At 28.3% G+C, this 13,432-nt stretch overlaps 1 protein-coding gene across 1 annotated transcript in view; it reads right to left on the reverse strand.

Moving 5' to 3' along the window:
• Positions 1 to 13,432, reverse strand: part of ValRS (Valyl-tRNA synthetase) — a 147,353-nt gene that overhangs the window by 89,185 nt on the left and 44,736 nt on the right. Inside the window, exons 5-6 of the mRNA XM_085825741.1 lie at positions 12,438 to 12,602; positions 2,018 to 2,099 (exon numbers count right to left, since the gene is read on the reverse strand). Of these exons, the coding sequence (XP_085681867.1) occupies positions 2,018 to 2,099; positions 12,438 to 12,602 (247 nt within the window). The remainder of the gene's footprint in view (positions 1 to 2,017; positions 2,100 to 12,437; positions 12,603 to 13,432) is intronic.

The raw sequence follows: 13,432 nt of genomic DNA on the forward strand, positions 1-13,432 counted from the left end.
ATAATAAAACAGACACAGAAAAAAGGATTGGTAATACAGAGCTAAAGACTTGTTAAGAAATTAAAAGTTATATGTTACATAACACGGCAGATCTTCTCTTTTATGAAACTAAAAATATAAATTCTATAGATTAAGAGTGAAATATCCTCATGGAATAAAATTAATTATACATCCAAGATCCTAAAATTAATTGATATTAGAGACTGGATTTTTTTTTTTTTTTTTTTTGATATAGTAATTTACACAAAGCACCTAGAATAAGGATGTTTTCATTAAGAATTTTCTATCAAACTAAACTGGATAATTTTATGATGGTAAAACACATTAGGGCTATATGCCTAAGAAATGCCTTTGTGAAAGATTTCTAGAGTAAACTGATTTATACTCAAATTAGTACTTGTAAATGGAGATAATCATGAAAACACTCATGCAGCAAACCAACTCACTGAGATTCAAACTCAGATCAGACTAGCGGCATTCAGCTATCTTATCTAGTTGACCATTCAGAGATCAGATTTTCTATGAATGACTCCTATTTATATTACACATGTCAGAAACAATGAAATCTTATACTACCTATTTAACCATAAAAATTAAATTAGTGATAAAATCAGAAATGTGTTGCTTTAGCCAATAAAGAATTGTATACAAAGCAAATGATTAAACAAGAAAATAAAACATCAGACACAGGTCACTTAGAAAACATTTCAGTTCAATAAACTAATTGTCTCCTATTTACACTGAAATATGACATGATTTTATTCCATTGAAGATATGTGGGAACACAGTTCCTTGAATATTTCACATTTCATGATGACTCAATATATGGCAAAGCATGCCAAAGCAGATAACAAAATTTCTCGATATACAAGAATTGCATTTTTAATTCAGACAGGAATTCAGAGCTTTGTGAGTTAAGTCAGCCCTCTGTAAATGAATAAGTATTTAATTACAATTATCAGAGCTATATCTAAAAAATAAAATAATTTAAATGCAAAGGGTTATAGCATAAAACAGAATTTTAAATTAATTACATCATTTCCAGTATTTATTCTCAAATAATTCTAGTATGCATAATCCAGAATGTACAAGTATTTTCTGTAAAGCTAGTAATCAAATGAAAACCTACATATAAAAACCAATAAAAATAAAGACTGGATAACAAAATAAATTCAACAGAGAGATATGAAGGAGTAAGAAAAAAATATTTTGTACACTCATGAAAAAAGAAAGTTCAACTTAAATGATTCACATGATTTTACATGATCAAAAGTTTCCATAATCAAAAATAACAATTGATACCAGAATACTTTTTCAAAGATGATAAGGGCAGATAGACAATTACATAGGGGAAGAATTTCAGTTTAGAGCTTTTAAACAGGAAGATGTATATTGAAAATTATTAATCATGATGATTGCATTTTTACTTTTAAAACTGATTACAGCTGAATTCAAAAGATTATATAATAGATGAAACCATAATACCAATAAATTGCTTGAAAGATAAAAATATCAAACTTAAAAGAGCTATTAAACTTTTTGTATCAAATAAAGAATTTATACAGATTACTAGTGAAAACTGTATACAATACCTGACTAAAACTTGAAAAAATAAATTCAGAATAAATCACAAAGCTGTAATTCTTAATAAATTATTAAGAATTTTGAAGGCAATAAAAGAATATCAAAACCAGTAACATTGAAGAAATATGGAAACAAAGAAATAAAGCTGGAAATATTATTATTTTTTTTATGAAAACAAAAATAAATAAACTAACTATTTTACATCTGCAGTTCTTTAATATGTAAATATTTCAGCTAAATGGAAACACACTTCAATAACCATTTTAATTATGCATTAAGAATATCTTTAATTTCACAAATAAAATCTGTAGTTTCTATCCTTGATGTTAATATTTTTATGTACTACATAAAAAATAAAACCTTTATTATAAAGGGATTTTCAAACAAATTAAATGTTTTGAAAGTAAAATGATATCCAACAAATTTTACTTACAGAATCCATTGTAAAAGTAGCTCTTTCCCAATCAACTGAACAACCAAGCAACCTCAGTTGCTCATAAATTCTATCACCTTTCCTAAAATAACAAACTTAACATAAAACATCATTATTTTTAATAACAATTTTATAACAGATGAAAACATCACACGAAATATGACAAATGGACTTTATTTTCAATTATTATTTTTATTTTAAATTACAAGTTTTAATTCATTCTACAGGGTTCGTACACATTTCCTTACATGAAAATTAAGGACTTTTAAGGACCATCAAAGAAAAAATTAAGGACCTATCAGCAAACAAAAAAAATGAATAGAATAAAGCAATTATCCATACAACCGACTTCATGCTTGTAATTTCACTTTAAGAAACTAACAGAAGTGTGTATTATGCACTATTATTAAATTCAATTTAATACTTACCATCAAACAATTTTTAAAATTAAACTAACTGCCTACAAGTTATGAAGTAGATAACATTAAATTAGGAACATAATTTCTTAAAAAACATGTATAAGTGTATTTTTCACTAATAACAGTCACTATTTTAGAGATTTACATGATTATTATTTAACTTATTTGATATTTATTTAAACACAGTCAACTACTATTATAATCCCAATGTAAGAATATTTTGCAGATTAAAATAACAGATTTGTAAACATACAATTTATTTCCTTGGTTTTTTTGAAAGATACTAGAATAATAAACTGTACAATAAAAGATACAAAACATTTGTACTTTTTTTAAATCTGAAATCTTTTCAGCTATTTTAACATCTAATTTATTTATGTCTATTTCCTTTTCTTTAACTATTCTTCTAAGTTCATTTGCTTTGATAAACAAATCAATGTTCCTGCTGGTCTCAGCTTCATCTGCTAAAGCATCTACTTCTTCATTAATATCTTTAATGTCCCTTTGAAGAATTTTTTTTTTCTTCTTCATATAATCAATTTCTTCTCAATAATATTTCTTTTCCTGTTTGAATTTTCAGATTTAGTTAAAGATTTTTGTTCTTCTAAATACTGAACTTCTAAATAACGAACTCCACTTCTTGCAGAAGCTGCTGCTGATCTCATTTCTTTATTAATTTCGATATTAACAACACCTCCAGAAAATTTTATGTAATCAAATACTGTGCATTGAAAAATGTATGATGAGTCACTTAAATTTTCAATTTCAATTGCTTTATTTACAGAAAAGCCCCTTTCCACAGAGGCCTGTTCATGTGACAAGATAAGAATACTTGTCACAGTGAATACTTGAGTGAAATACTTGAGTCACAGTGAATACTTTAGTGAAAATATATATTTTTTACTATATATATATATATATAATTTATTTCCTAAACAATATTGATTAATTGATTATATTATCTCCTAAGTTTAATTAAAGTAGAATTATTTTAAAAGAGTGAATCCATACTGGTAAGTTATATTTTGAAAGATGTATATATACAGTACAAAGTCCGAGATCCGGACATCCAATATCTGGAATGATCTAAAATCCGGACCTCAAAGCCACCACCAACCAATTTTTAGGGCTTTTATGAAGGAAAGGGGTATGCTTTACACACGCGCATTAGATTTTTTTCCTCATCATAAAAAAACAAGTCGGAAATCCCGATTCTTAATCTCACTTTGGCACTAAATAAAATATCTCATTATTGAAGAAATAATTATTTTAGCATAAATTTGTGTGATTAGTAACTTGACTCCATAGCTGCGTATCTGCTTGGCATAATCTCAAACCGAAACATTTGTTAATTTTACACCAACTAATATTTTATATCCTTGATGCCGAAATCGCGAATCATTATTTATTGTATTTTGCTTTCATCACCGCATGTTTATCAACGGATGACAACTTGAGTGATGAATCATGCAGCGACGCCAAATAACAGAGTATTATCCGATTACAGATTTAAGTTTAATGCGCTAAAATGTTGACAATAGGAGATTTAGCAGAAATTTCTTTCCTTATGCTAAAAATAGATTTTGTTAATGATACTCATAGGACAAACGATTATATTTAGTGCTATTTGAATTAAGAATAACTGATTTGTTATTCACATAAAGCCAGAACCAGCGCCAGAGCTCGCATGGCTCACCAGGCGGCAGAATTTAGCGAAAATAAACAGAAGTTTTTCACTGCGATGATAATGCCCAATCATCAATTATTTAACGGAGGGCGAAATCTGTAGTATGATTCTAAATCCAGAAAATACAGCTACCGATAGTGAAGAAAGTAACAGAGAGGTTACTGAACGAGAAAAAATTTTGATTGACAAGTTATTCGGAATTCTCGACACAGCAATTACAGGACTTGAACAATGGAACTAAATAACTGAACAAGAAATTATATGTCTATAGTATTAGTCTAAAGTATTAGCAGAGAAAACAAATCAAACAACTCACATTGAAAGAAATGTTTAATAAAGTAAACATATAAATATTAAGCTCTTTTCTTTTGTAAATTTTGATACCCTTTAAATCATAAATGCTTCATTATTTCATAAAGCACGATTTCATATTTTCAATTTTATGATTTCTACGTGCCATCTTAGTAGATTTAAAATGATCTAATATCTGAAAAAATCTCAAATCTGGGATCGCCGAAGTCCCAACGAGTCCAGACCTCCGACTTTGTACTGTATTATATATATATATATATAATACGGAATGCATATTTTCAGTTAAACTTCTACCCAATAACTTTAGTAATTCATGAAAGTTAATTTTGTGTCTAGTTAATTCAGGAAAATTAGTTTCAATTAGTTGTTTTCAGCTTTAAAAATATTAAAAATTTTTTAATTAGTTAGTTATTTTCAACTAATAATTGTGTCGCCATTTAGCAAAAATTATGCATTACTATCAACAACACAGGTTTAAACCAAATACTTAATTGTCTATTGAAGCTTCAAAACGTATTTCCGAACTTCACTTTTTCTCAGTTAGCGTTACCGAATTTGACCTTGGCGACCTAAAATCGAAATGGAGCCAACAGATTTCCCGCGAAATCGATAACAGACCCTCTGCAGAAATAAACTCATAATCCCGATATCCCATACATATAGTATGTGCAAAAGAGAATAAACTCCGTAGAAGGTGATAAAAATTTTATGGCTTAATTGAAACAAACACGGAAATTAAGCTAAGTAAAACCATGTAAAAACAAATTGAAATGATAAAATGAAACTTAATTTTCATGTGAATTTTCAGCGCTGACTCTCCCATTCTAGAAATTTCAATATGTTTCAGACAAAGACCACATTTAAGGATTGCCATGCATCAATATCCAGTCTTTGTAGTCAGCTTGATGAAGCCACAGTTTATTGAAAATGCACTTTCCAGGCATCTCGTTCCTATTGGCGTCTGAAGGGTTGTGGCCTTCCAGGTTGGGATTGCTCTAATTTTGGCAAATATTTTCAGAATCCCCGCTTTTTTTCCCCGAGCACATTCATCATCACTTTCGCCTCTTAAAGAACTTCCGGCTTCATGCTGTCGTCACAATCTGCCTAAATTTATGGATAACACCTGTTTCGAAAGATTTGGTGAATAGCCAATCAGACACCGATACTTTCATTCGAGTAGCTAATTTTTTTTTTTTTTTTTTTTTTTTTTTTTTATCGTTTGCAACGCAAATCGGCCAACAGATTGGTTAAGAGCCGTGTAATTTTAATTCCATATTCATGAGAAATCGTAATTCACACTTAGAATGGCAATCATTAGAAATGATAAGAAATGTCAAATGAGCAAAATTAAGGACTGTTTATTCAGTTTGGCCAAAATTAAGGACTTTTAAGGACCAAAAATCATTTTTGAAAAAATTAAGGACTTTTAAGGACCGTACGAACCCTGTTCTATTTTAAATCATTCCTTACTTTGATTTTTCTTTAATTATGAAGCTCTCCTCTTGGAAAACAAATTAATAGAATACTAATTGTGGCAGACTTTTAATGCCACAGTTAAATGAAATGTCTTCTAAATCTAAAAACATGGCATTTTGATGGGAATTAATACATATTAAAAGCCCATGCTCTTTTGCACACTGAATTTTTTAAAATGTAGATGTGACATACTAGTCAACACTAACATTTTAAATAAATAATCAATAATTCTAAACTCATCCAGGATATAAGTTTATCCTTTATTTTTTACTGAGTCATGAGCCAGTCCTTACAGAAATGCATAATAGAATACTATAAAAAAAATCCAACACGAAACGTTTTTTAGAACCCTTTAGAATTCACCTAATTTTCTATAAACTAGGCAAGAGAAGTTCTACAGAATTCTATAAATTTTTAGATACAGCTTCCATAGAGTTAGAGAGATAGGTGCACATATTTTATAGAGACTTATGTAGAAATTTTATAAAAATTTGTGCAGTTTTCAAAGAGCCCTTAGGTCTTTCAATCTACTATTTAGATAGAATTCTACAGAAGCTTATCAAATTCAATTTACAAACCATAACTCTGAAGAATTCTGGGCCATAACTCTGAAGAATTCTAAACTAATTTCTTTATTTCCTATAAAGGATCTTATAGAAGCTTTTGATTTTTAAAATCATTATACAATCAACAAAATTTTCTTTTGGAATGAAAAAAAAAAAGGATTAAATTTTCATAGAATATGTTGACCTGAATTTCAAAGTGCTCTTTAACATGGATGGGGGGACAAAAATTTTGGAAAGATGTGACTGTTTTTCTAATAAAAAATTTCAATGTTACTTGGATTTCAAAAAATATTTAAATTACAATAAATACATTTAAAATAACAACTGCATTTAATTACAATTAATAAATCATTTCTCTTATGAAAGGTTCTTATAAAATAATTATAAACATTAAATTCAGGAATTAAAATTTTATAATTAACAGCATAATTTAACTTTTTAATAACTAATTTTAAAAAAAAATAATTTTATGCTTTTATAAGATTTAATTTCTGTACAATATAATCAATACTGTACATGAAATTGCACAAAATTTTACATAAGTTAAGAAGTTAAAAAATATTAAAGGAGGAAAAAGGCACAAATTTCCATTTAAAAAAATTCAAAGCTTACAAATAGTGTTTACTTTTGTTCTTCTATATATATATAACAACAGGAATTAAAATATTTGCTTTGATTAAAGTTTGAAAACTTTGCAGATTTATATATAGGTTATTTTATTGATATTAAATTGTAAAAAGAATGAGTTAAAAATGTATCTGGAATTGAGAGAGTTTTTGTTATAGTTTGGTAAAAGGTGGTAAGATTTCTTATCACTGATTTTTTTTTAATAAAGTTTTCTTTTTGTATATTGCCATAATGTGTTTTTGTTAGAAGTGGATGATTCTTCTGAGAATGTTATTTATATGTTATTTATATGCCAATCTTAAAACCAACATTTGGTAGCAAAGTGTGGTTGCCCCCTCTGTTAATAAACTTTCAGATTGAACATTGATGTTGTTTAGGCTTAACAAAATCGCCAATTTCTCTAAGAGATAAATTAGACTTGTATTATAATTAGTGAATATAAATTAGAAAATATGGCATATATGATAAATTTGAGTCGTATAGAAAATTAAGTGACGATAATTATCTTATATGGGCAAATAGAACTGAAAGTGAATTAAGAAGTTTAAAAATATGGAGAAGTGTGATAGAAGCTGACGAACCACCAAAACCATATAAAAAGGATGATGTTAATTTCCAAAATATATTAAAAAATATGGAGAAGTGTGATAGAAGCTGACGAACCACCAAAACCATATAAAAAGGATGATGTTAATTTCCAAAATGAAATAAAAACTTGGGAAATATGGGATGATAATAATGAGATAGAAAGAAATATAATGAATCAAACTATGACAGCTCCACAAGCGTTAAAATATGCTAATGAAAAGAACACAAGGAAGTTATGGGAGAAAATAAAAAATGAAATGGCGGCAAGAACAGAAGACATTCAAATCAAATGTAGAACAGAATAAGCTCAACTGAAAATGAGTCAAAATGAATCAGTAGATGATTGTATGAATAGAGATGTAATTCTGAAAAGTAAAAGTATTCAAGTTGGAGATGAAATAAGAGATAAAGAATTAATTTACTTCCTACTAGAAGGACTTAGGAAGGAATTTGAATTTGATGTTAAAATTATTAAAAGCAATAAAGAGAAAGATCTAGCTTCAATTAGACAAGCTTTAAAAGAAACAGAAGCAAAAAATAAACAAAGAGGAAAAGAAATAGAAGTAAGTTCTAAGGCAAAAGAAAACTGGATAAAACGAAATATGAAAGAAGATGCTTTAATTGTGGAAAATTAGGACAGTTAATAAAAGAATGTCAAAATAATAATAATAGTATAAAGTGCTTTTGCTGTGAAAAATTTGGCCACAAATCAACTGAATGTAAAATGAAAACTAAACAAGAACATTGAAAGCAGAGAAATTTAACAAATGAAACTTATAGAATGTCAAGCAAGGAAAGAGAATATGAATCAGCTACATGCTTATTTGAAGTATCTAAGAAAATAGAAAGCTCATATCTTAATCAAGATAGAAATGATAGAAAGAATAAAATAAATGAACAAGAGAATACAAAAATTAAATGGATTATTAATTCAGGAGCCACATCTCACATGGCAACTAGTAAAGAAATATTTACTAATTTTAAAGATGAAGAACGACAAATAATGACAGCTGAAAAAGGGGCCATGATCAAATCAGTTGGTACTGGTAACATTAAAATGCAAACTGATAGAAATATGAACATTTTGAGAGTAGAAAATGTTCTGCAAGTACCGAATTTAAGTGAAATCTGTTGTCAGTATCAAAAATTGTAGATCATGATTCAAAAGTAATTTTTACCAAAAATAAAGCAAAAGTGATCAATAAACAGGGAAACATTCTATATATAGCTAACAGAAATGAAAATAAATTTGAAGTTGAAGGAAATATTGTTGAAGAAGCTAAAATTAGTTATGTTAATTAGTTATGTCTATGGCATCAGAGACTAGGTCATATAAATTATCAAAGGCTGATAAAAATGAAAAAACACTCATCAGTCATTGGATTAGAAAATGTAAAAATTTTTCAAAACAATTGTGAACCTTGTACATTAGGAAAATTAAAACGAACATCTCATAAAAGTGTGAAATTTAAGCAATCTGAAGATATTTTAGAATTATCGCACATAGATTTAGTTGGACGACTGAGAAATCAATAGATGGAAGCTGTTATCTTTTAACAGTGGTAGATGATTACAGTAATTTCATATTTGTGATAACAATTGAGAAGAAGAGTGAAACTTCAGAAGCTCTAATCAAACTTATCATTCAAGAAGAAAGACAAACAGGAAAGAAACTAAAAAGAATTCGTAGTGATAATGGTTTAGCTACAAGTATAAAAGAGTTTTTTGAAAAAATGGAAATTAAACATGAACTTACAACCCCTTATACTCCGGAAAGTAATGGAAAAGCTGAACGTTTTAATTGTACTATAATTCAATCTGCTAGAACTATGTTAATTGATGCAGAATTACTGACAAATTTTGGTCTGAAAGCGTTAAAGTAGCCGTACATGTGAATAACAGGAGTCACAAAAATAATAAAAGGTTTACACCATATGAATTATATAAAGGATGCAAGCCTAACATTACTTATCTTAAAAGATTTGGATGTGTAGCGTATGTTCATATAAGAAGAGAAAAACGTAGGAAGATTGATCTAAAAGCTCAAAAAGGAATTATGATAGGCTATAGCATGAAGAGAAACACATACAAAATTTATATCCCTGAGCTAAATAAAATTCAAGAAGTGAGAGATGTAAAATTTGATGAACAGAAACTTGGATCAGCTTTACTAAAAGAAAATTATTTAAAATTCGATAAAAATCAAATATTAGAAGAACTTATTATTTTGTATAAGGAACAAACTAATGGAAATGTAAACAATTCAGAAATAACTGACAGATACTATAGAGAAGATAATACAACAGATGAAGAAGCTGAGAAAATTTTGCCATCCAACAGTGATGATGAATACGACGATAACAATTCATTGGAAAAGCGAACTGAGTATCCACAAATAAATGATGAACCTGGAAATGATAGTCATGGAAATTCTGTACAGAAAAGACCAGTGCGAACTACGGACCCCCCCCCAAAAAAAAATTAAAAGATTATGTAGCATACAATACAAATGAAGAATTACCTAAGACGTATGATGAAGCTGTAGAATCTGCTGAAAGTGAATTCTGGCTACATGCAACGACAGAAGAACTGAGTTCAATGGAGGCTAATGAAGTCTGGGAATTAGTTGAAAGACACATCGAGAAGAAAGTTATTAAAAACCGCTGGATATTCTCAAAAAGAGATGAAAATGGTAATTTAGAAACAATTTACAAAGCAAGACTAGTAGCAAACGTATTTAATCAAAGAAAAGGAATTGATTACGAAGATGGATTTAGCCCAGTAATGAGACTTGCAACCTTTAGAACATTGCTATAAGATTTTTCAATGTAAAAATTGCATATTTAAATGGATACTTGGATGCATATTTAAATGGACACTTGGATAAACCAATTTACATGGAACAACCACCTAAATTTATATCAGATTCGAACAAAGTATATCTTGAAAACAAAAGCATATATGGATTACCACAATCAGGAAAATGCTGGTATGATGAATTATGTAAATTCTTAAAGAAAAGAATTTAACTAGACTAAAGTCAGATCCATGTGTTTATATTTATAAAGATAAGATCAACTATCTTATCATAGCAGTATATGTGGATGACTTAATGGTGATTGGAAATTCAAATTCTGAGATAAATGACATCATCTCTCAACTATTTAAATCGTTCATATTATGAGAAGTCACTAAAATACAAACATTTTTAGGAATAGACATCCAGCAAGAATCTGGAAAACTTATACTCAGTAAAGAAAACTATATAACTAAAATCTTAAAAAACTTTGAAATGGATGAATGTAAACCTGTCAAGACTCCAGGAATATTGGGTGAAAATCTTGATGACATAGCATCTTCGCCACCTGTGTCGAAGACAAAATATCAAGAAGCATTAGGTTAATTGATGTACTTAGCAACAGGCACAAGGCCAGACTTACCTACTACAATAAGTAATTTGTCAAGATATAATCAAGATCCCAGAGAGAAACACTGGAAAGCTGTAAAGAGGATATTTATATATATTAAAGGAACACAAAATGCTTGTATACTTCAGACAATGGGAAATTAAATGCTACATCAGATGCAAGTTGGTGTACCACTGAAGATAGAAAATTATTTGGAGGCTATTTCGTTAAATTAGGTAAAAATTCCATAAATTGGAAGTGCAACAAACAAAAACAGTTGCTCTATCTACAATGGAAGCTGAATTTTTAGCATTCTGTGAATGTGCATGTGAAGTTAAATGATACACCTTTTTACTTGAAGAATTGGGTCAAGATGATCTAATTGACAAACCAATAGAAATTAAAACAGACTGTTAAGCATTAATAGATTGGATTAAAAAACAAAACAAAGTAGTAGTTCAAGGCACATTAATAGAAAATATTTCTATGTAAAGGATGAATATGAAATGAATCAAATCATTCCTCAGTTTGCATATTCACAAAATCAAGAAGCAGATATTTTAACAAAGTATCTACCTAGGGTGAAATTGAAAGATGAACTACTAAAGTATGGACATGACTTACTGATTAAAATTATATCTTTAAATACAAATAAGGTGGAAATTGATAGTATTTGTTTATAAAGTATAATTTTAAGTTGTAATATTTTGGCAACATTGATATTAAATTGTAAAAAGAATGAGTTAACAATGTACCTGGAATTGAGAGAGTTTTTGTTATAATTTGGTAGAAGGTGGTAAGATTTCTTATGACTGATTTTCTTTAATAAAGTTTGCCATAATGTGTTTTTGTTAGAAGTGGATGATTCTTTTGAGAATGTTATTTATATGCCAATCTTAAAACCAACATTTATAAAGCTTTATAAATTTCCTAAATGATTTTGCCAAACAACATTTTTATAGAATTTTGTTCTGAGGAAGCTTTATAAAATTTTCTATAAATAAAGTTTCGAAAGAATTTCTAAAGAGCTCTTTTAGCCTTAATAAAAATTTTCTGTAAGGGAAGAATTCAATGTTGGAAGTAAAAAGAAATTATGTTTAAATAATATATGTTGTTTCATTAAAGTAAATAAATTTATCAATAATTAAAGTGTTTAAAAGCAATAGAAAAAGTAGACTTAATTTCTTTTCAGTATTTGAGTCTGTACCATTATGTGTTTATTCTAAACATATAAAAGTTTGCCTACGCATTACAGTTCATACGAAGCTTTACATACATATTTATACATTTACTTTGGACCAAATCATCATTCAAAAACATATACTCAGAGATGCTTACTCTTCCTTCCATTTCCACACTTCTTTAATAAAATTCTCTCTTCCTAAATCATGTCGTCGTTTTTGTTGCTCCTTCCACAACTTTTTCTCTACAACAACTTGGGTGGCAATTCCAGCATGATCACAACCCGGATTCCACAATGTTAGTTTGCCTCTCATTCTGTTCCTTATACAAGAGTAATTTAGAAATCAATTATTTAATAGTGCAAATTTAATAATAATCAATTGTGTTCTATTTTACATGAAATAAATTTAAAATCAGTCAAAAAAAGGTGAACAAAGATTATGAATATAATTGTATTAATTTTGAGGACAGACAGACAGACACACACACACACACACACACACACACACACACAAAAAGAAAAAAAGAAAAAAAAAAAAAAAAAAGAAAGAAAGATAAAAATGGCATCTCAATATAAGAAAGCTGATATAGACACCACATGAGTTGCTTGTACAGCCTATTAAATTATACCCATTTTTTGCTACATTTCATTTAAGCTTATTTCCTCAAATTTCGTTACAGATATATTTCTTATTCAATTAATTCAGTTCTCACTTCCCGGTAACGCAAAAATACATAAAAACTCAATAAAAACATTAAAAATTGGAAAATGCAGAAAAATATAAAACACTTTAATACAGTTTTAAAAAAAATCTTTACAATTAAAATTAAAGTTTCTGTTCAAAAACAAAAAATTCAGTCAGCAGGCAAGAAGGCAGATTTTTTGATGCACAAAACTGAAAGTTTACTTTTGGTTCCACTAGGCAAAAAGACACTGAAAGTATTGTATTTAATATAACATGAATGATACTCGATATAATCAAAATTCTTCTTTTGAGGCCCAAATTTCTAATTTAGTAACGAGCTTAAATGACAGATGTGATATATTATATTACCCTTCATTGAGATGCCTCAAGTAATACTGAGTGAAGAAAAATTCAATTTGAGAGGTTGGCAGTACACCAATGATAATGATACTCAACCATTTATTT

This window comes from Stegodyphus dumicola, chromosome 10 (genome assembly GCF_044657685.1).
Source record: "Stegodyphus dumicola isolate Sdum_Otavi_A_Nest chromosome 10, ASM4465768v1".
NCBI classification, from domain to species: Eukaryota; Metazoa; Arthropoda; class Arachnida; order Araneae; family Eresidae; genus Stegodyphus; species Stegodyphus dumicola.